General features: G+C 41.8%; 1 protein-coding gene across 1 annotated transcript in view; it reads left to right on the plus strand.

The window, feature by feature from the left end:
* nme7 (NME/NM23 family member 7) overlaps positions 1 to 24534 on the plus strand; it is a 116092-nt gene that overhangs the window by 62454 nt on the left and 29104 nt on the right. The window contains exons 8-10 of the mRNA XM_062974785.1: positions 10055 to 10119; positions 11957 to 12025; positions 14200 to 14301. Coding sequence (XP_062830855.1) covers positions 10055 to 10119; positions 11957 to 12025; positions 14200 to 14301 — 236 coding nt within the window. The remainder of the gene's footprint in view (positions 1 to 10054; positions 10120 to 11956; positions 12026 to 14199; positions 14302 to 24534) is intronic.

A 24534-nucleotide genomic window follows, 5' to 3' on the forward strand; every position in this document is an offset into this window, starting at 1 on the left:
TGCGGGGGCTCCGCATAAACCGAAATTCATAACTCGGGACTCGAATAATCCGAATTTGGTCTGGAAGGCGGTCTTCCACTCGTCCCCTTCCCTGATGCGAACTAAGTTGTAAGCCCCCCGAAGATCCAGCTTGGTGTAAACCTTGGCTCCTCGAAGCCGATCCAGTAGATCCGAGATTAAGGGCAGGGGATAGCTGTTCCGCTTGGTGATATTGTTCAATGCTCTGTAGTCCACCACCAAGCGTAGTTCCCCTGACTTCTTCTTCACAAACATCACTGGGGAGGCGGCTGGGGATTGAGAGGGTCTGATGAATCCCTTGCGAAGGTTTGTCTCTAGGAATTCCCTGAGAGCTTCTTGCTCTGGTTCAGTCAGGGAGTAGAGATGCCCTCGCGGGATCGGGGCCCCCTCCACCAAGTCAATGGCACAGTCATAAGGTCTATGTGGGGGTAATTTTTCGGCTTCTTTCTCATTGAATACATCCCAATACTCGGAGTACTTCTTTGGCAAGGTGATGATGGGCTCGGTGTCTGTGGCATGGCATACCTTGGCTACGAGGCAATGGTTTTGGCAGTACGGTGAAGCAAACTGCAGTTCTCTGTTGGACCAGGAGATGTTAGGGTCGTGGAGAGTCAGCCATGGAATTCCCAAAATCACAGGGAAATGGGGAACCTCGGTAACAAAGAAGGAAATCTCTTCCATATGTTCCCTTATCCACATCCTGGTGGGTTCCGACCACTGACTTACGGGGCCCGTCTTGAGGGGGCGGCCGTCTATGGCTTGCACCACACGGGCATTCTTGAAATCATGATATTGTAATCCCAGAGAGTCGGCATACTCTCTATCGATGAAATTGTTGGTAGCTCCAGAGTCTATCATGGCGTGGATCATGACGGGTCCCCTTTTTGCTGACCATAATGTGACCACGAGAAGGAACAGGACCCCGGTTGGCGGCTCTTGGATGGATTTTTTGACCGGGTTGGCGAGCCTCTCTACACCCGGTCGTTGGCTTCCCCCGCCGGCTGTGTGCCAGTCGGCTCAGACGCCTTCGTCTCCGTGGAGGACGCCGCCGCAAGACGGGCGGCAGGCTTCCCTTTGGCTGGGCACTCTCTGGCGAAGTGGCCCCCGTTCCCGCAGTACCAGCAGAGGTTTAAGCGTTGACGACGGGCCTTCTCGGCGGCATCTAGTCTGGGACGCACATTGCCCAACTGCATCGGCACCTCCTCGCCTCCTCTGGGGTATGGGGTTGGCGGTGGGGGTCTCCACACCGGACGTGGCTGAACGCTGGCGGGAGCGGGGGGTTTTGCCCCGGCTCTACTGCCCTGGCCTCGAACCCACTGTTTCCTGTTGGCAATCATGACTTCAGCCCGTAAACATTGATCAATGAGTGCCTCGAGGGTCTGGGGAGGATCCACCTTGGAGATTTCTTCCAGCATTTCAATGTTGAGACCCTCCCGGAATTGTCCCCTGAGGGCTACATCGTTCCAGCCGGTGTTGTGGGCCAGCACTCGGAACTCGGCTATATACTGAGACATAGGTCTGTCTCCTTGGAAAAGGCGACGGAGTTTGTGACCGGCTGCCTCCAAATTGTCCTCGATTCCCCAAGTCTCCTTGAGGTGGTCCAAGAAGTGTTGCGCTGATCTTAGGTGTGGAGAGGTTTGGTCGAACAGTGCCGTCGCCCAGCTGGCCGCTGGCCCGTCTAGAAGACTGTAAACCCATGCCACTTTGATGTCTTCTTGGGGAAACTCGGCAGCACGGGCCTCTAGATAAGCTTGACATTGGCGACGGAAGACATGAACCTTAGAAGCTTCTCCAGTAAACTTGGTTGGCAACGCCATGGCCGGAAGACGAATTCCGCGTTCCTTCAAACCCCTTATTTCTCCATCCTGTGCATTGAGCTTATCACGGATTCGGTCCACCTCATCCTTGTCGATGGTGTAGGTAATCGGCTGGCCGCTCGGCCCAGGTACGACTCCGGTAGACATTCTGGCCGAGGTTAATTGGTGCTTAGGGTGGCGGAGTCAAACTGTCACGACCCAGGCTACAGAGCACCAATAACCATACGCAGAGGCCAGATTCTATCTAATATCTTTATTAAGGAAATATATAAAGTTAGTAAAAGCAAATGTAAAAGATAGTCCAGAAGCAGACCTTTCAGGAAAGGTCAAAATTAGTCCAAGGAAATAATGTCCAATATGAAATATTAAGGTCCAAAGTTGTAATCCAATAACCGAAACACTCACTTTGCCAAGCAAAGTGAGGGGAGATGACAAGGTCCTTTAGTCCATAAACTTGAGCAAGGCTAGGAAATAACTTGATACTTGAAACAAGGCTTAAAACGTGGTACAAGGTAACTAGGAACAAGAACAAGGTCCGTGGAATAACTTGGTAAAATCCGTGGAACAAGGCAAGGATTGGTCCTGGGAAACAAGGCAAAGTCCGTAGATAAACAAGGGCTGGGAAGCAAGGCGAAGGCTGGAAAGCAAGGCAAGGCTTGAGCAGGAGCGAGGCTTGAATCGGAGCGCGCTGTCCAGACACAACTCGCTCCGTAGGCTGACGAATTGACTCCGCGAAGTTACTACGCGGGTAAAACACCTAAATAGAGTCTAACTTTCCCGCCGAAGCAGTTCTCTGGGAATCAGAACCGAAAGCTAAACTCTGAGACCAGATGTGAGACTCCCCAAAGATTCTCACGAGAAGCAGTCTTAATTGGCCACATTCTTAGCTGCAATCCTCGCACTCCTGCGCGAAGCTGATTCCAAACTTCTCTGTTGTTTACAAAACTCCCGGCGCAAGAACACGGGAGAAGTAGGCTCTGGGGTTGTTTGACATACTTCTGGGAGACAACTTTCTTGCAGGTGCAAGGTTCCCAGATCTGCCTGGGAAAGATCTGGCTGAGAGGAATCCAGTTCAGACTGGGAAGGTAAAAAACCCAAGTTTTCATCTTCATCAGGAATTACAATGTCCTGAGCAGGACTACAAGGCCCATGGGTCATCACAGATACTCACAGGAACACCTCATCAAGCGAGAGTCCAAAAGTGGTAGGCTAAAACCCGGATCCTCAAGCCATGTCTGATACCAAATGAGAGACTCCCTCCTGGGCACACAGAAGACTGGGCGACTTGGAAGGCGCTGAACAGACTGCACTCTGGTACCATGAGATGCAGAGCCAACCTTAAGAAATGGGGCCACAAAGTGGAGTCCACGACATGCGAGGGTGGAGAAGAGCAAACCACAGACCACCTATTACAATGCAGTCTGAGTCCTGCTACGTGCACAATGGAGGATCTTCTTATAGCAACACCAGATGTCAAAAGTCAGACGCCAATTAGAGAGCAAAATAGTTTATTAAAGCAACAGTCCAAAAAATAGCTCAACAAACTAAAAAGACTTAAAGCACTTAACTTTCAGTGTTATTAAGTATAACAAGCGGGTAAAACCCCAAAAAACAAGAACTGGCAAATAATCCGGATTAGCCAGAGATATAATCCGGATTAAACTTAAAGTTCTAGAACTTGACTCAAAAGTTCACAATGGGCTGAAAAACGGAGGCATGAACTAAAGCAAGCAGTATTGAAATCCACAAACCTTTCCCAAAACTCAAAAGTACAAAAAGGAGTTCAAAACAAACAAATGGCCAAACTGAGCTAGGGAACTCCCAGTTGAGAGCAGCAAAGCCAGTGAAACAGCGAGACACTGGCGAGCTCGCAGCAACCGCTGCTGGAACATACACCAAACCAAGAGTTAAAGGAGCAAAGCGGGAAAGCGTCGTCAAGCTGGTCCGAAGTCGGGATAAACCAGCAGCGCCAAGCTGCTGCAGAAGCAAATGCCAAGCCAGGAGTTTAAGGAGCAGAGCGGGAGAAGGTCGTCAAGCCAGTCCAAAGTCGGGATAAGCAGACAGCGTCGGTATCAGGAGTGAAGGTAGTAGTCAGCAACAGCAGACAGCCACGGAATAGAGAGCGACGCCAAGCCACGGATTGAGAGCGAAGAGCAAAGCTGAGTCAAGTTCCAGTCCAAGGTCCAAGAGGTTGAAGTCATCCAAGAAGGTCACAATATGAAATGGCACAGAGAGCCAAAGCAACGAGGGCGAACAGCAGCTAATACAAAATAGTAATAAGAGTGCAGTCCAGGAAAACCCACACAATTCCAGCCCTCCGTTGCAGAATAACCCAGGTTAAACTTACTTCCGTTGCAAAGTCCCAGTTCAGTCTTGAGTAACACACACAGGAAACCCAATGGCGCCCAGCAACACCTTGCCACACGCAAGGTATAATGGCCAAACAACCCCAATATATCCAGGTTTCCCTGGGCTTCCAAACTATCCACTCCCAAAGAGCAGGTGTCTCAACTTCTTAATCTGAATCAGAACTCCACACAGCCAATGCCCTTGGGTCAGGCGTTCCTAATTCCTCATCAGAGTCCCAATCATCCTGCCCATGCCCAACTCTATCCACACCTGTGGACCCCCTCTCACTCCTCCAAGCATACCAAGTGGGATCTGCTTCTGAAGACACCCAAGCTTCCCCAGCATCAGCAGTATCCATGGGCCCCGATTCGTCCCCAAGCATCTCCGGTGCCGGTGCCCAGTCCATGCCCAATTCCTCCGTTAACACCTGTTCCCCAGCATCCATTTCCACCTCAGGATCCCCACATGAATCCTCCTCAGAAGACTCCCCATCAGTCTCCCTTACCCTTTTCCTAAACAAATCCTCTAATGAGCCCTCCTCGCGAGGTTTTTTCCGTCCTCTCCTGATCCCACCACTATCATCCATAGTCTCTGAAGGCGCATTCACAACACCAGAGGCATTCCAAGTGGCCAGCTGTTGGTCAAAGGACATTTAGTATAATGCTAATTTTAACTTTGTTTTTAAATACATTACAACTTGTACTCTCGGTTCAAATAAGCACTTCACAGATAAATCAGTGGCCAAAAGGATGATTGTCATTTTAATTCAAACAAAAATCTAAGGGATCAAAGTCCACATTGATAATGATTAATCAGCACATTTCATAGTGTCAAGATTTATCTGAAGAATTCTTAAAGCAAACTTTATTAAGCCTTCTGACAGGAAATCAGGAACCATCCCTTCCCATCATTTATAATGGGAGGAGGATGGTGTGTGTGTGTGTGTTTTTACTCCTCCTTCAACCTCACTCTCTTCCCAACTGTATTTTCCTTTTTGCCTCATGTATTTGTTTTTATACTGAAGTTGCAGGAGAAGAATCATTTGCCTAAGGTTGACACTGTTATGATAGAACACAGAAAAAAATGTTTATCTAAATTTTCCAAAACTGAGTAAGCCAATAATGTTCTTCCCCTAAAGGCTCAATGATTATTACAGTTAACAAGCATGTAAACATGTGGTTAAGTCATTTCTGGCAACTCAGATATTCATATTGAGGTCTATGAACGTAATCAGAATGCAATACTTTTGATGATGAAATGTGGGGTATTTTTAAGATAGATGGAAGCAGGGAATCATAAGCAAATCATCTGTTACCATGAGTGAATGCTATATAAATGAAATTATCTGATTATTTATAGCAACACAAAAGTAAGAATATGACTAACCATTAAGAATCTGAAATTCTAGAAATGACCCAGTATGGCATTAGTTTCTGAGGAAGGCTATGTTAAGGTGTCAGACATATTAAATGTGGTTTTCTCCTGTCTAGGAAATACTATTTTATGTAGTCTGCCACAGTATTATGTCTGCCTTCTTCCAGCTCTAAATTCTGTTTTTCAAACTATGATGCTTATGTTACACTTCCTGTTTTGCTACCTTCTACATGTTGTGTTTTTTAAAACTTCAGAAGTAGCTTTGATATTCATCTCTGTTGGTATATTGGAAATTTGACTCAGGGAAAGAGTTATTTAATTTTGGTTGTGCAAGCTGCAGGATGGGTTCATAGTACACCTGTGATGAAAAAAGTGCTAGGATGTCTGTGCTTAATTACTTGTGTTGTGAAAACACAACATTGTTTTTGTACAATGCACTTGGAACTTCCTATTGACCAAAACTTTCAACAGTACCCTTTCACATATACCGTAATTCCCCTTTGTGCCCCTTTATTTTTTAATGGAAATTCTGTTGGCAAACAACATAAATTTGTAACTGCTATATTGTTTAAAAGTTATGCTTTTTACTTAATACTGCTAAACCTGTGAGGATTTTGAATGTGTTATTTTGAGAACTGAAATGTATAAGTGATGCCTTCTGAAATATCAGAAAATATATGAAATTTGGGCAGGCATGACTATTTGAGTGTTTCTTGCTCTCTCCATGCTCCCACAATAAAATAAGTGGTTACACCAACATTAAGTAAATAACAAAATGTATGAATTACACAAAATATATTTTGAGTTCTGTATGAAAAACACTGTTATAACTCTGTATTGCAAATTTGCCATTTTTTTTATTTTAGAGCTTCATGGATGGATTTGGTTTGTAATGGCTCTGTATTCCTATTTTTCATGCAAAATTAATATGACTGGTTGTTAAAATTTTCTCTGGTGAAGTATTTTACATATTTTAATGTTAAAGAAGGTGGCTATGGATACTTCCCATTTTGTTGCGAAAAGGGATTACACAAGAAGGAGAAGCAACCATGTTGACAATATCCACATTCAAGTAGCTTGTCAACTTATGGCAACTCCTTGAATGGTATATGATTTTCTTAGGCAAACAATACTCAGAGGTAGTTTTATCCATTTCATCTTTGGTCTAGTACTTGCTGTTAGTCTCCCATCCAAGTACTAACTAGAGCTGGTCTTTGCTTAGCTTTCAAGATCAGGAAGGATTTGGGGCATTTATTAGGTTAATTGGGAAAGGACAAAGGTACGCCTAAGATTTTGAGATTTCTAACAATGTTTCATCTGACAAAATATTGTAAAACAAGATGGAAGCGGAACAGAAGCATGATTAAGCAGACATGCTTGTAAAATTATTTTGTCCTAAAATGTATTGAGATGTGATAGTAGAAGGGCTAGTCATTATTCAAGTGTGGGAGTATCAGGTGAAACAATGATGATAGGTTGTGCCCACAATAGCTGCTTTGCATACTGAGAACAAAGAAGTTGTAAAGTTTGATCCATCTTTGTGTGTACAAAATTCATTTGTGAGGTCAGAAAATCTTGTGGAAAGCTTACAGGCTTCTTGGTTGCTGGAAAATAGAGCACACTAGTGACCTTTGTATCGACAAAGCTGGAGATAATTTTAAATGTTACCCTGTTATTAATGTTGTTGTTTCTAAAAAAATAAAAAAGAGCATGCCAAAGTGAGTAGTTTTATGTAGTATGAGAAGATGACACTTCAGAAAAGGAAATTCCTGCTTCAAGTGGCATAAATATTTTTCCTTTGAGGTCCCCCTGCTGAAAAGGATCCTTGAATAACACCTTATCCAAGGATGCACAGTGGTAATTGCTCTCAGGGTACAGCAATGTACACATTTACCTGAAAATAAGTCCCTTTCAATTTAATAAGACTAACATTTGAGTAGGCATTTTTTTTTAAATGTAATGAGGTAAACTCCGTCTACAAGTATATATGGAAATTCCCACCCTCCTTTATTCATTTTTTGTCTGATTTTATTTTGTGGCTTTCTGTCACACTCAAGGCAGCGGAGCACCAAGAACCATACACGGAGGCCAATAAACTATCTAATATCTTTATTAAGGAAATATATAAGAATAATAAAAGCAAGTAGAAAATATAGTCCAGAAGCAGACCTTTCAAATGAGGTCAAATATAGTCCAGAAATAGTTTGTCCAATAAATGATATTAGAGTCCAAAGATAAAATCCAATAAACCGAAACACACACTATTGCCAAGCAATAGTGTGGGGAATCGTCCAGGGTCTTTCAAGGTCCAAGGTATAATTCACAACAAAACTGGTAACAAAACTTGATTCTAGGTACAAGGTCCGTGACTATGAACAAGGCAAGGCAATTCTTGAATACTTGAATAAGCAAGGCAAGGAAACTGGATTTGCGGACTTTGCGAAGTCCACACAAGGCTGGAACACGATTTCACTCCTGAAGCTGCTCTGTTGTCTCCGCACGGAATCAACTGTGCCAGGCACCTTTAACTTGGTCTCGTTCTCCCGCCAAACAGGTGTCCAGCGTTCTCTTTCCCTAGAGAACAAGAAACGAAACCCAACTGTCCAGATGTGAGACTCCCTGGATTTTCCCAGGGGAAACATGGCTAATCAGTGTCTTGTTTGGCTGCAATTCTTAAGCTCCTGTGAACCCGCTCTTTCACTCCCCTGTCTGCAGCAAAGGACTGTCTCCTAGCGAAGGGAGGTGAAAGCTGCTCAAGGTCTGTGTTAATTGGTTTTTGGGCAAGAACATCAACATCAGGCATCTGGAAGGATTCCGGCTGTTGTTGATCCGGAGAAAACCCCATGTTTTCATCCTCATCTGCCACAGGGACACTAGGAGTGGGACTACAAGACCCATGAGGCATCACACTTTCTTATGTTGCATTCTCTTTTGCTTTGGAGGATCTACTGACCCTCCATGCAGTTTTTGAGGCACTGTCCAAGGCTGGAATGGGACAATGAACATTTGGGTTTCCTACATGAAGAAGATATAAAAGCAAAAAGAGTGTGATCTTTACATATATTTTCTGAATCCAGTAGGTGACACATAGCTGACTATTGGATCTCAAAATGTTATTCCAGCACAATGTTTGTGGGCATGTGCAGTACTTACTGCATCCTCTGTTTGGTCTAATATTTTAGATCTACCTTTTTTGGTTTATCCTTATGTGTCACTAGAACATGAATTGTTAAGCAGGAAAGTTGAGGTTGTACTACTTTACTTCATCTGATTAAGATGTGTTTCTTCTGTATTAGTGCCTAGTAACCTATTGCTGTCCTGGAGACATAAAAAGTCCCCTTTCTTGGTTTTTTTTTTTTTTTGTACACAAAGTTATTTGTTGTGCATTTTAACTAGGATTAGTATTACATTCCTTCAGTTGTATTTAGTCATTCCAGTATTTCTTTTGTACTTTGCCACACACACACAACCCCCCCCCCCTAAATCCTAAACTAGCACCTAATCTGCTGTTCAGATTTGCCTTTTCAGGGTAATCACATTTTGAGGATATATTTGTCCTGGTTATTTTGATGATCACTTTCTTTATTTAGCGAGATATGAATGTTTTAAAATAGGTTGCCATCTATGTGCCTTTTAAGTCCTCACCCTCATCGAAAAACGGTCCTACTCTTGTTTTAGGTAGTAAAAAAATAGTAAGATGTTACTATTTTATTATTCTTTTGGGGGAGGGGACAGAAATAGGCTTTATTCCTGTGAGGTTTGTGGAAGAAATGCAATGGCTGCTTGCCAAAGGTTTCAGTGTTAGTACTAATGCTTTTGTGTAGACTTGTTTTCATCTTACATCTTTTTGGGTTAGGGTAAACAGATATGCCCTATGTAACCTATGTATATGTAACTTGCCCATTTATTTATCTCTTTCCTGCTATTTCACAAAGGCTGAGGAGTATAATAACTGTAATGTTATGTCAGGTAGAAAAACTCTGTTTTAAATGTAGAATCACTTATTTGGGAATTAAGCATGTAGATGCATGAGGGCAGTCTGCAAAATTTGGGTTTCTTAGGTATGCAATATCATTGTAGTAGGGCACTCCTAACCATAAGTACTTTAAGATAAGGTCAGTTGGACCTGTGTCACATATTTTTAGATTTAACACAGATTCCTTCATTTAATCCAGTGGTTCCTAACTTGAGGTCCCCAGATGTTTTTGGCCTTCAACTCCCAGAAATCCTTACAGCTGGTAAACTGGCTGGAATTTCTGGGAGTTGTAGGCTGAAAACATTGGAGACCTCAATCAGTGGTAGAGAACCACTGATTTAATCTGTTTTTGTTTCATACTCCCTAGAATTTGCAAGTCACTGGTTTTCACAAAAATAAATGCATAACTTTGAACCACTGTAACATAGATAGTGGCAATACTTAAAATTATGGCATCCAGAAAGTATCTGTGAAACTTCTGACCTTTTTTCTTTTCTTCCCTTTTAAAAATGTTCCACAGGTCTAACTGGAAAGATAATCAAATCAATAATTGATAAAGGATTTGAAATCTCAGCCTTGCAGATGGTAATCCTTGATTCTTGTCTTCTGTTAAAAATTCCTGTCTGGTGGGATGGGAGGATATGTGTGGAGAAACAAATCTACATCACCTTGTATAGCGGTAGCTTAATCCCTTTCACCTGGGAGCATGATAGTTACTTTATCTTTCAGTGTGTTTTAGTTCTCACCTTGCATTATAGCAACTCTTTGCAGGTCCACAATTCTCACTGGTGTTGGGTATCCAGTCTTCATCTTGCAGGTTTTTTTTTTAAACAGACCCTTTCTACTATATAATACTAGGAATGTACAGACTTAATGTTTGTCAGATCTACTCTGTTTCCCCAGTATACATGAAACAAAGCTGGAGAAAAATGCATCCATTAGAGTTAAAGAAGGTGCTTCCAGTCATATTTTGAGTCCAGAAATTTGTAAGAGTTTGGATTATTATTATTATTATTATTATTATTATTATTATTATTATTATTATTATTATTTTGGTTATCTGAACTGAAGTGGCCCCACACTCGTTTCATAAGATAGCTCTTTCCTGGATATCCGTTTGCTGAATACAGCATGCACCCACCCCTGCTCATCAACAGTTGATTTTTTTCTTTCAAAAGCACTTCTATTGCAAATTAGAATAGATATGGTAGTTCACAACATTTTCCAGACAGCAAAGTTTGGGAAGCAGAAGCCTACTTTTGTGTGAAAAGTTTGAATACAGCTGGTACAAACAGGTTGCACTCTGAGGCTTTCTAAGAGAGAGGGGATAGTGTGAGTGACTGCAAACATTGTAGAAATGTGGATATTTCCTGTCTCAGTATTTTCCCCTGCTCCGCACCATGTATGATGCCTAGAGCAGAATAGAACTAGTGAATGACTGATATCCTCTTAAAAGCTGGGACTTGATTAGAGGAGTCCAACCAAGATTATAAATATTCTGGAAAGCATGGAAAAGAGAAGATTGAGAGGTGAGACAAGAACAATATTCAAATATCTGAAAGGCTTTAATGTGGAAGATTGGGGGAATTTGCTTTCTTTTGCTCCAGTGGATAGGTTCCAAACTGATGGGATTCAAATTAGAATAAAGGAGATGCCAACTAAACACTAGGGAAAAAAATCTGATGGTAAATGCTGTTTGACATTAGATTAGACTCCTTTAGAGGGTGGTGGAATCTTTTTCACTGGAGGTTTGACTGGTTAGATTCCCACCTCTCTTAGGTACCTCAGTGATAAATTGGAATAAATGACTCTAGGGATTACTTCAAGATCTTTTATTCTGTGTCTCATTTGATTATGAGCAAAAATCTGAAGTCTCGCACAGGAAACTTCTTAACTGATCTGATCTGAATAAAGATGTTTGCCTAGCCACGGTGGTCCATGCTCTTGTTACATCCCGATTAGACTACTGCAATGCACTCTACGTGGGGCTGCTTTTGAAGACTGTTTGGAAGCTTCAGTTAATCCAATGGGAGGCAGCCAGATTGATAACTGGAGCGGCGTACAGGGAGCGTACTACTACTCTGTTACGCCAGCTCTACTGGCTGCCGATCAGCTCTTTCAATTTTATAAAAAGTTAAACTTGCGGCCATATCAAAGGAGAGCTTGCTTTTTGGGTGGTTGAATTTCCATCTGCTTATTTGGTAACTATTAGCATGAGAGGGATTAACTTAAAAGAAAGAAAATTGAAGCCTTTTTGGGTCATCTGTATGCTAAAAAGAGAGAAGTGATAAAAATTTACAGTGTTCTTACTTACTTTGTTATGTTAACAGATTTGGTACTATTGTTGGATTTATTTAAACAGTTAGAAATTGCTCTTCTGTTTTAGAAGTAATTGACACCTCTTCTTTTTCTTTTTATACAGTTCTACATGGATCGTGCAAATGCAGATGAATTCTATGCCATTTACAAAGGTGTTGTTGCTGAATATCCTGTAAGTAATGCTATAGATTTATAGAATCATAATGCTGGCAGAGACCACATGGGTCATCTAGTCCAACCCCCTTCTACAAAACACCTCTGACAGATGGCCATCCAGCATCCATTTAAAAACTTCCAAGGAAGGAGCTTCTACCACACTCTGAGGTAGAGAGTTCTACTGCTGAACAGCTCTTACAGTCAGGAAGTTCTTCCTAATATTCAGGTGGAATCGCCTCTTCTGTAATTTGAACCTGTTGCTCTGATTCCTGGTTTCCAGGGCAGCAGAAAACAAGCCTGCTCACTCTCCCTTATGGCATTCTTTTACATATTTATACATGACTATCATGTCTCCTATCAACCTTCTCTTCTGCAAGCTAAACATACCCAGTTCTTTAAGTCTCTCCTCATAGGACATGGTCTCCAGACCTTTGATAATTTTAGTTGCCCTTCTCTGGACACCTTCCAGCTTGTCAATATCTCTTTTAAACTGTGGTGCCAAGAATTGGACACAGTATTCCAGGTGAGATCTAAACAAAATAGAATAGAGAGGCACCATGACTTCCCTCGATCTACACACTATACTCCTTTTGATGCAGCCCAAAATCCCATTGGCTTTTTTAGCTGCTACATCACACTGTTGGCGCACGTTTAATTTGTTGTCCACAAAGACACCCAAGATCTTTTTTGCATGGACTGTTGTTGAGCCAGGCATCACCCACTCTGTGTCTTTGCATTTCATTTTTTCAGCCTAAGTGTAGTATTCTACATTTGTCCTTGTTAAAATTCATTTTGTTAGTATGACCCAGCTCCCTAATTTGTTAAGATCATTTTGAATTCTGATCCTGTCCTCTGGCGTATTAACTATCCTTCCTAATTTGGTGTCATATGTTGTCTTGATAAGTATGGCCTCTAAGCCTTCATCCAAGTAATCAATAAAGATATTGAACTGTACTGGGCCCAGGACTAAACCCTGCAGCACTCCACTTCTTTCCAGGATGAAGTGGAACCATTGATGATCACCTTTTGAATTCAGTCTCTTAACTAATTAGCGATCCACCTAATAGTAGTATTGCCTAGCCCACATTTGACTAGTTTGCTTGCAAGAAGGCCATGGGGCACTTGTCGAAGGCCGTACTGGATCAAGATATGCTACATCCACAGCATTCCCTGCATCTGCCAAGTTTGTAACTCTATTGAAAAAGAGATAAAATTAATGCGGCATGACTTGTTTTTGAGAAATCTATGATGACTTTAAGCAATCACAACATTCCTTTTTTAGTTTTTTCACACTGTCTCCTTAATGATCTGCTCCAGAATTTTTCCTATGTCCCCTTCCCTTGTTTTAGTAGACAATTCTGTAGATTCTATAGATTTTTATGTAGTGAAAGGCATGTCCACAAGTTGAATATAATGTTTATGTATTACTTTTCATCAGAGCCACTAACAGTGCAATTCAGTGACTGACAAGACAAACTGCAGGAGTGATTTGTTTAGGTTTAGCTTATCTTTGTTAGATTTGTAAAGCTTGTATTGCCCAGTGTTTTATGAACAAAACACACACTCCTGGTTCTAAGGGTGCATCTACACTGTAGAAACACCACTTTAACTGCCATAGAACCCTTTAATTGCCATGGGAATTGTAGTTTAACAAGAACTTTAGTCTCCTTTGTCAAACAATGCTGGTTTCTCACCAAATAACAAAACCCAGAATTCTATAGCATTGAGCCATGACAGTTAAACTGGTGTCAAATTGCATTAATGCACCCTAAGAGATTAGATTGCACCTTCAGAGATTAGATTAACAATCATCACCCGGCCTCACTATGATGAACCAGAGTTTGAAATGCTACTTTTTTGTATTATGGTTTCCAACATAGCCTACAACCAGTAGTCATATTAGTTAGGAATTCTGGGTGCTCCCAATTAACACATTATGTTTTCAAGCTTTGTGCTAAATCTCCATGTTGGTCTTGATTTCTTTCCCATACTACTTGGAATCACATAACCAATGGCATCATATTGTGAGCTTCTCTGCCCCTGAAAATAACAGCTGATGAGAGTGAAAACTCTAAGATGTGTAACTATTAGGGATGGCTAAGAATGCCTTGGATTGCCAAATTTAATGCCGACAAATAGAGTGTTCAATACTGTAATCACCATAGCATGTGATTTTGTTTCTATTTACAGGAAATGGTTGTAGAACTTTGTTCAGGACCCTGTATAGCTCTAGAGATTAGACAGATTGATCCTGAAAAAATATTCAGAGACTTCTGTGGGCCTTCTGATCCTGTAAGTATATACCAGGAAAGGGGGTATCAAAGCAAAATAGTAATGCTTGAGAGAGGGAACATTTAGTATCCCCACATTTGTTGTGTCTCATTACCAGTTTATGATCACTTGCCTTTAGAGATTCCAACGAGTAATTGAAACTCCAAACCTTTTTAGAAATATGTCCACATTTGTTGGTTGCTCTATTTGTGGTCTTCTGCAGCTATGATATATGGTAGTACTTGAAAAGTTAACTCCTGTTATTTTCCTCCTGTGCTATGAACACAGATGATCTTTATTGAGGATGGGTGGGCAAGGTGTGGCCTTCAGCAAACCCAAGAGTTAGGAAGGAAGGTTTTTTTCCCAAATTTCAAAATTACCCCAGATACCTTCCAAGGGACAGAGAGGCATTTCCAGATTTTATTTTGCCTCCTCTGCACCTTTTTGGAACCAGAAAAGGCCATTAGAAAGGGGAAGTAAAAAAAAAAGGACATGACTTTTGTATCATTTCCTTTGGAGATAAAACCCTCTCTGATCCTAAAATGACCGGGAAGAGAGAATATGGCAACAGTACCCCAAGTCCTCTATAGGGAATTTGCAGCCAAAACATTTTTGCATGGGGTTGCAGTGGGAATGTGAGGCCTTTCAAAATTTCCTGGAGGATTAATGCATTCACCTAGTCTCTGACAGTTATTTGCCCTGGTTTGGGGAAATCTGACAACAGGTAAATGAGAATAGACACAACCATCACATTTTCTTCTTTCTGGGTTGCATTATAGATAATTACATATATTGAATTACTGGATATTTGTGTCGAACATGAACCACTGAAAGATCTGCTGGAAAAACTGATGTAAATATTCCAAATCTCACAGGATTAACTATTTTAATCTTGTTTTAAAGAAATATGAGCATATTGTTCCAAATGTGTATTTGGCACTTCTACTTCTGCATGCAGTGAGAACATCCAAGTTGAGTGACTGAAGACAACTTAGTCTTGGAAAGAAACTATTACAGAATGTTCTGATGGTGAACAAATACAAAAAGAAACACATGTTACCTTATATACAAAAGAAAAGACCAGAGAGTAAACAGTTCAGAAGCTCTTTCCTTTTGAGGAGGCAGAGATTTTGGAAGACAAAATGATACAGATTTGGCAGCTACAGTGGAATAGAGCAGAGTTCATTCAGAAAAGAGAGAAGAAGCAGCAGCATAGGAGAGGGCCAAGTCAAGCCAATAGGAGAGACCACCAACAATCCCAGAAGAGGAGATATCTCAGTGGGAGGAAGGCTTCTGTATGAAATCGGTTTGATAGAATGGCTTAAATCTCATGAGCCCTGCAGGTAGAAGCTGAAATACTTTCCCCCAACTTGACCAAAGTAAAGCCTTCCATCTGGGCCACTGCAGCCAGACCCACTAGCCTATGAATTCAAAACAGGTTTGAACTCATTGGTTAGTGGTTCCCACCTTATCACAGGAACATGCCAGAGCGAAGATTCCTCCTGGATAAAGACCACAATGCTATGCCTAGGTGGCTCCCCTCTCTGGTACCAGAATGTTAACTGCAGGGACCCCTGAGGACCTCTGTATATCGAGGATTTAAATAGCGTTGTAAGTAATAATGTGAACTGGTGGTGAGAGAGAAGGTTTTCATTTCAAAATACAGTAGAGTCTCACTTATCCAATTTAAATGGGCCAGCAGAATGTTGGATAAGTGAATATTTGGATAATAAGGAGGCATTAAGGAAAAGCCTATTAAATGTCAAATTAGGTTATGATTTTACAAATGAAGCACCAAAACATCATGTTAGACAACAAATTTGACAGAAAAAGTAGTTCAGTACGCAGTAATACTATGTAGTAATTACTGTATTTATGAATTTAGCACCAAAATATCACGATACATTGAAAACATTGACTACAAAAATGCGTTGGATAATCCAGAACGTTGGATAATCGAGTGTTGGATAAGTGAGACTCTACTGTATATGATTTCTTTTTAAAGGGGAAGGAATACGTGGTCTTGTGGCACCTTTAAGATTATCCAAATTATTTTAGCATAATCTTTCATCTGAATTGGTTTGTAGTGTAATAAAGTTTATGCTGTAATAAATTAGTATTCTTAAATGTGCCATAAGCTTTTTTCCATTCCCTTTTTCTCCTGAAAGAAACTATAGGACTAGCTTTTTTGGATATGAATCATTAACATAATACACAGTGTGATTCATCCTCAGTCTTTCCCATTCCATAATATTGGAATAATAATAATTTGTATCCTGCCAGTTTTCCCAGACTTAGAATTCATGATAACTTGCAAAAGTTTAAACAGATAAAGATAAATCAGGACTAAAACATCTCATTTCCCATGGGAAGTTATAAGTATTAAAACATGCTAATGTATGTATATTTATGTGTGTGTGTGTGTGTGTGTGTGTATTGAAACTATTGTATATACCAAAAGTTGCTTACATTTTTTCTTGTTAAAAGGCATAATGATTATAGAGTTGTTAAATATATACCTGTTTGCACAATGATACAAGCTACCTTCTATTGATTTTTTATGGAATTCCACATCTCACTGCTTTTGATTATTACATGAGAATAAATTTAGCATGTTTGAAGACAGAGCAGTTTATGATTACAAATAGTTAGATGGCTTTTCACATAGCACTAAGTAATACAAAGAGAAGGAAAAAGGATTTTCATTCAATGGTAAGACCATTATCGGCTAGGGTAGAAAACAGATCAATAAGAGGCTGCAATTAGTATGTCATGCTGTCTGTGTCTGTCTCTAGTGGAAAGGACATGATTGGATTGCTTAAATGTTATTTGGGGTCAAACATTATTGGTGTTCATTTTAAAAATATATATCCATTGGTTATTAGAAAAGTGGCATTGGAGATTTTGCCAGATGCTGTCAGTTCTACTGTCAACACTCTCTTTACGGTCTACAAAACTTTCTCTTTTTAAAACATTTAGATTAGCATTCTCAGATTGCTAAATTCTTCATGCAGACCACATTCCCTGCCTTTTTGTGCTCAAAATTATGGTGCACTGATGATAAATAAAAAATAAATAACTTTATTTGTATTCTGCCCTATCTCCCCGAAGGGGACTCAGGACGGATTCCAGCAACAGAAGGCAAACATTCAGTGCCTATACAATAAAAACTATAAATACAAGTACATTAACTCCTCCATCCCCCTGACCAGGTGCCCCATCCCGCAGTCAGCCTCGTTTGAATGTGTCCATCTGAGGGTAGGGAGCTGGGACAGTTTAGGGATTCTGTTAGTGTACCGACCACCCTGCAGCACTACAGTCTCCCTACATGAGCTAGCGGGGGTGGTCTCAGGCTTGGCAGTGGAGTCTCAACAGCTTATTGTGCTGGGGGACTTCAATGTCCATGCTGAGAGCACTCTTTCTGGGGCGGCTCAGGACTTCATGGCCGCCATGGCAACCATGGGGCTGTCCCAACTTGTATCTGGCCGTACCCACAGAGCTGGGCATACACTTGACTTGGTTTTCTGTCAGGGATGGGAGGAAGGTGGCAATGTAGAGGAGCTCACCATCGCTCCTTTGCCATGGACTGACCATCACCTGATCAGGTTTAGGCTCACTCCACCCCCCAACCTCCGCTGGGGTGGAGGACCAATTAAGATGGTCCGCCCCAGGAGACTTATGGATCTGGATGAATTCCTGACAGCTCTTGGGGAGTTTCCCGCCATCTTGGCTGGTGACCCTGTCGATGCTCTGGTCGTTCTCTGGAACAAGGAGGCGGCCAGGGCAGTAGACACGATCGCTCCGGAACGTCCCCTCTCGAGTACCCGAGCTAAACCATCTCCTTGGTCTACTGAGGAGCTGGCAGCAATGAAGCGAAAGAAGAGGGGACTAGAGGGCGTGTGGCGTTCAGAGCCGAACGGGTCAAACCGAACATGGCTAAGCTCCTATCTCAGGACTTATGCCGCGGCAATAGATGCTGCTAAGACTGTTTTTTTTGCAGCTAATATTGCGTCCGCAAAGAACCGTCCGGCTGAGCTGTTTCGAGTTGTCAGAGGTTTGTTATATCCTGCCCCTGTGGACGGGATCCCTGACAACTCGGCAGCCTGCTGTGAAGCATTTGCTTGGTTCTTTGCGGACAAAGTCGCTTTGATCCGCTCTAGCTTTGGCAACATATTAATGGCAGTCTCCGGGGATGTAACACGAGCAACTGCTTGTCCCATTTTGATGGATTCTTTTCAATCTGTGCAACTCGGGGACGTGGACAAGGTGCTTGGAGAGGTGAGGGCTACCACATGCTTCCTAGACCCCTGCCCATCCTGGCTGGTGAGAGAAGCCAGAAGTGGATTGGCTGAATGGGTGAAGGTGGTGGTGAATGCCTCCCTTCAGGAAGGCATATTTCCAGCGAGCCTCAAACTGGCTGTGATCAAACTGGTGTTGAAGAAGCCATCACTGGACCCTACTCAATTGGAGAACTTTCGGCCTATTTCCAATCTCCCCTTTTTGGGCGAGGTTGTGGAACGTGTGGTGGCCGCACAACTCCAGTCATTCTTGGATGACACTGACTTTCTGGATCTGGCACAGTCTGGCTTCAGGCCTGGGCATGGTACCGAGACAGTCTTGGTCGCCTTAGTCGATGATCTACGCTGGGAACTGGACAGGGGGAGTGTGTCCCTGCTGGTTCTGCTGGACCTCTCAGCGGCCTTCGATACCATCGATCACGGTATCCTTCTGGGGCGCCTCGCTGGGATGGGGCTCAGAGGCACTGTTTTGCAGTGGCTCCGGTCCTTCCTGGAGGGGCGTTCCCAGATGGTGTCATTGGGGGACACCTGCTCGTCCCCACAACCGTTGTCTTGTGGGGTCCTGCAGGGGTCAGTACTGTTCCCCCATGTTGTTCAACATATACATGAAGCCACTGGGAGAGATCATCCGGAGTTTCAAAGTGCGGTGTCATCTGTACACAGATGATGTCACTCCTTTCCACCTGTCACTAAGGAGGCTGTTCAGGTCTGGCTGCTGTGTCGGACTGGATGAGGGAGAACAGATTGAAATTGAATCCAGACAAGATAGAGGTCCTCCTGGTCAGTCATAGGGCTGAACAGGGAATAGGGTTACAGCCTGTGTTGGATAGGGTCGCACTCCCTCTGAAGACACAGGTTTGCAGTCTGGGTGTTCTCCTGGACTCATCGTTGAGCCTGGAGCCCCAGGTTTCAGCAGTGGCCAGGGGAGCATTTGCACAACTAAGACTTGTGCGCCAACTGCGCCCATTCCTTGGGAGGTCTGACTTGGACACGGTGGTCCATGCCCTGGTTACATCCCGTTTGGACTACTGCAATGGCCTCTACGTGGGGTTGCCTTTGAAGACGGCCCGGAAGCTCCAACTAGTACAACGGGCGGCAGCCAGATTAATAACTGGGGCGATTTACAGGGAGCGTACCACCCCCTTGTTAAGCCAGCTCCACTGGCTGCTGATATGCTACCGAGCCCAATTCAAAGTGCTGGTTTTGACCTATAAAGCCCTAAATGGTTCCGGCCCAATCTACTTGTCTGAACGTATCTCCTCCTATGAGCCAGGAAGATCCCTGAGATCATCTGGAGAGGTCCTGCTCTCGGTCCCACCTGCCTCGGAGGCACGCCAGTGGGAACGAGGGACAAGGCCTTCTCGGTGGTGACTCCCTGGTTGTAGAACACCCTCCCAAGAGAGATGCGTCAAATTCCAACCCTGTTGGGCTTCAGAAAAGCCCTAAAACATGGCTGTGTGCCCAGGCTTTTAATCAATAAATGGTGAAGATGACACGGACTGAACTATGGAGAAAGCATGAGGAAGAACGGATCTGATTTTATGTTTGAAATGTATATTTTTTAATTCAGCCACACATCAAGGACATCACAGCTTCTCAGTAATTAACTCTTTCCAGACTATAGTACACTCTGGATGATGCAATCAGTATGCAATACAGGCAAGACACAAATTTCATTTAAACACTATCAATACACAAATCCCACATTAACATTTTATGTGCTGTTTTATATTGGTTTGTATGGGCATCTAATTGTTGCCACTGTTGTAAGCTGCCCTGAATCCCTTTGGGTGAGAAGGGAAGGATATAAATGTGAGAAATAAATAAATAAATAAGCTGACCACCCAGAACCCAAAATAAACCAACACATGCCTTTTTTTTTTTTTTTTACTCAAAATGATGATTAAAAATGCTACCATATTGACCTCAATTTTTCCTGGTCTTTATTTACTGGACTGATTTGATTGTTTCCTGTCTTTTATTTTTCTAATATATTTCCATACTGTATTTCAGAGCTTCTTATGTGCCATCGTACAGCAAGTTCTGGCAGGTTTTTAGAGAATGCAAACACATGACATGACCTTGTATTGTATTTCACAGATGAACTGTTTCTTAGAAGCATTGCTTTCTGGTTCATGATGTTTTGCCAGATTCAGAATATGGAAACACCTATGTGTTATATATCATGCTTCCTCAGCTTGACACCCTCCAACTGTGCCAGATTGCAACTCTCTTAGTCATGTTTCAGGGGATGTGAGGAGCTATGGATCAACCAAGCTGGATGTATCAAGCCATACAAAGTTGTCTTCTGAAGTGGCTGCATTCAAATGATGCAGGAAAAAGACCAGACAGAATTGCTTGAGAACCTTTATCCACCTAATGGCCTGCAGAAGGGGGGGGTGGTATTGTAGATTTGTGTGTGTCTATAGGTATACAACTTTTTTTGCATTATGAGCACATTGACAAACCTTTACTTGTAGGATTGGATGTGCTGCCTTATGGAGATTTAAAGACTATTTAATACTAAATTTATACAGTACTTACCTTTTCAGGATTCTGAATGAATCAGCTTCAAAAGTGCACTATATGCTCAGCTTTCACATTTAAATGTATAATATAAGCTCATATTCTAAAAATATTTTAACATGAGTGATTGCAGTAGAACAGCCCAGGCTATTGTTTGTGTGTAAGTGTATAAAAATATCCATGACATAATATAATATCAGAAAATGTTCTACCCCTCATCTCTGAGATTTCCTAAAGTTACATTTATCATGATGACATGCAGACATATAGAAAATGGATCGTTAGCCTTTTATTGTTTATTTATTTACATTTCAGCCCACCTTTCTCAACCCTGGAGGGGACTCGTGGTGGTTTTTTCATTAGAGTGTTCCCCAGATGGTTTAGACTTCAGCTTCCATTGATCCTAGAAAGTTAGGAATGCTCTTGGAGAGCACAAGTTTGGGCAGAAATGCTTTGTGCCCTTTGACCTCACCAGCCTGTCAGGTTGTCTCCTAGAAGCCTCTAGAAACGGAAACTTTTTTAAAGTTTGCAGGATCCCATCTGCACTTAGGAAAATATGGCATTCCAGAGTGACTTCTAGCTACTTTAGGGGTTTTCTTCTTTGCCATCTTTGACAGCACTTGTGTCCCGTCCCCCCCACACTTCCCAAAGTCCCAGAGGCAGAAAGTTCTGCCCTTCATTCTGTGTAACTGATGCTTCAGTCTTTCAAGCTCAGTCTCTGAGGAGAGAACTGAATGTAAACTGTGTTATCAAGACATATCAGTCTTGCTGCACTAATTGGCAAGGACAACAAATACTTTGCAGGGGTGTTTTGAGAGAGAAGCCCAAAGTTCTGTTTCAGTTCCTATTGAAGGCTACTGAATATGGATGATGAAGGAGCTGCTGCAATGACCTCCAACAGCAGTTATATTTTTTGTGTTCCTGCTGGTGAATATGGATAGCTACACCTATAGCAAGTGCAAATTGGTTGCTGTGTTGGAAGAGAAGGTCCAGCAGCTTGAGGCCCATGTATGTACTTTTCAGCATAATAGAGAACATGAAGCTTTTTTTGGATGGAGCAGAGCAGACTCTCCTGGATGAGGAGGAACCCAGGAGGAGGTCGATTCCTAAACACAGGAGATAGACATTTGAAAAAATATGACACATAGAAATAGAAGGACTGGGGATCATTCTGTGAGTTTGGAGCTACAGGATCAATCTTAAGCACTGTTCCCTATCAGTGATAATGAGGAATACAAATAAGAGCAATAGTGTAATAAACTAGAATATGGAGCAATTGATTCAAACTACAGGAAAATATATCCCACCTAAACATTAAGAAGAAAATCCTCACAGTAAAAACTGTATAGCTGTAGAATTCACTACCTTGGAGCATGGTGGGGTTTCCATCCGTCAAGGTTTTTATTGGCTGAATGGCCAATAAAATGCTTTCATTGTGTATTCCTGTTTGGTAGGGAGTTACACTGAATGTTCCCTTCGGTCTCTTCCAATTGTATGGTTCTATTTCAGAAATGTTCTGTAACATAACAAAAGATCTTGAATAGCATGAAAAATAAATCTGAACATTTGTCGAGGTTTTCCCTAGAGCACACAGGGATTTTCACTTATTTTTTACTTGGTATAGAAAGGATGTGTGCACTTAAAACTTAATTACAATAGTCTGTAGGTGTGGATTGCCCTCTCAAAGCTTTGTGCTTTCCAGATTTTCAAATCCCTTCATCCTCAAATTCAGTGGCACTGCTGACTGGAAATGTTGGGAAAGCCTATTTTTGGACAGTCTGGTGGATCCAGACACTCATTTATCTTAGTTATGGGGAACCTGTGGCTCTTCAGCTGCTGAGAATTGTCATTTCCATCTCCCTGCACCTCCCAACTATGGTTGCTGGAATTGAGGAAACCGTAGCCTAAAATATGGAGCCCAAAATAGGTTACCTATCCCTGTTTCTCTGCTAAGGGTTTTTGAGGCACATGTATGCAGACACAACGTAAACTGTGCTACATTCTTTGAAAAAACAGCAACCTTTTTAAGTGACTGGGAGATTGGGTAGCTTTAGTATGAGCTTTTACTCTCTGGCTCTTTTCTCTTTGTCCTTTGAACCATCAATGAAACAAAGCTTTTTTTTTTTTTTTTTAAAAAGAAAGATGAAGTGTAGGCGATTAAATGACTGTTTGGGAGATGAATAATTTAGGGTTTGCTCACTGGTCTGTTCGGCATGCTTTCTTCTACTGCAGGGCCACCTGAGCAGAATTTTGATCAGTTTATTTCCTTGCAGTATGACAAACATCCTTCACTAACCAAATTTGGTACATATTTTTTCAAATTGCTTCTTTCTCTCCACATGGTTTCAGACATGTAGGACGAAATGCTAGAAACAAGCATGATAACATAAGGTACTAGCAATGAGGAAGATGTGAAATGAGGAAGTGCAAAATTAAGAGTGTTGTTTATCTCCAGCTATTTTGGAAGACAATTTCTCAGTATAGTAGAAGCAGATCAAAAATCTATAAGCAATGTGAAAATATTGGAAATCATAGTTTATTTCCATATAGATATACCTGGATGTTACACATGTTCTCAGTTTTTGCAAACATTGTTACTTACATTTTAAGCATACACAATTTAGGATATAAGTCCAAATTCAGTCGATATTTGAAATATCTAAACTGCAGCCAGCTGTTCCAGATCTCTTGATCTGAGAAGATTTGCACTTAATGGAGCAGAGCTGATTGGTATTCATCAGATGATTATGAGGTATGCAGGGTAGTGGCTTGTTTGTTGTTACTAAGATAAAAAGGTGGGAATCTCTTACTTTGTATTTACAATTGGATAAATAGAATTCAGATTTAAGAGTCTGAATTGTCATCTGTCCTTAATGTAAGCACTGTATAATAATTCCTTTTTGGATTTATATTGATTTTGAATCTTTCTTGGTCTCTCTCTGACCAATACTATCTGAGCAGTGTAATGAAATTTAATAATTAACAGTAAAACAGTCCTAATGTAATATCTGACCTAAGAGACTTTAAACAAATCTAGACTAGTAAAAAAAGGTTTTGGTGCCATTAAAAGAGTGATAACACCAGGCAGAAATCAAGAGGAGAAATTCACAGGTGCAATATCCTGTCATTGCCTCCTTTAATTCAGCTGTACATGAAATAGCTGAGTCAGAGGCTGATCTTAACATCTAGGCAGAACCATGCAGAACAAGGCAATAATTTTAGATGTATTTGTAAAATATTTGTAAAAACACAAACACGGGGGGGGGGGGGGGCTTTTCATGCATTGCTGGAGCAGCTGCTTCTCTAAACATTCTTTCCATGCCATCTGCATTGTTCCTCATAAGATGCAGTGCTGGGATGTTCATCAGGATTTCATCACCGAGCAAAGGAACAGTCTATTCATATACTGGACAAAAGACAACTTGCAGTA

Source organism: Anolis carolinensis, chromosome 3 (genome assembly GCF_035594765.1).
Source record: "Anolis carolinensis isolate JA03-04 chromosome 3, rAnoCar3.1.pri, whole genome shotgun sequence".
In the NCBI taxonomy this organism is placed as follows: Eukaryota; Metazoa; Chordata; class Lepidosauria; order Squamata; family Dactyloidae; genus Anolis; species Anolis carolinensis.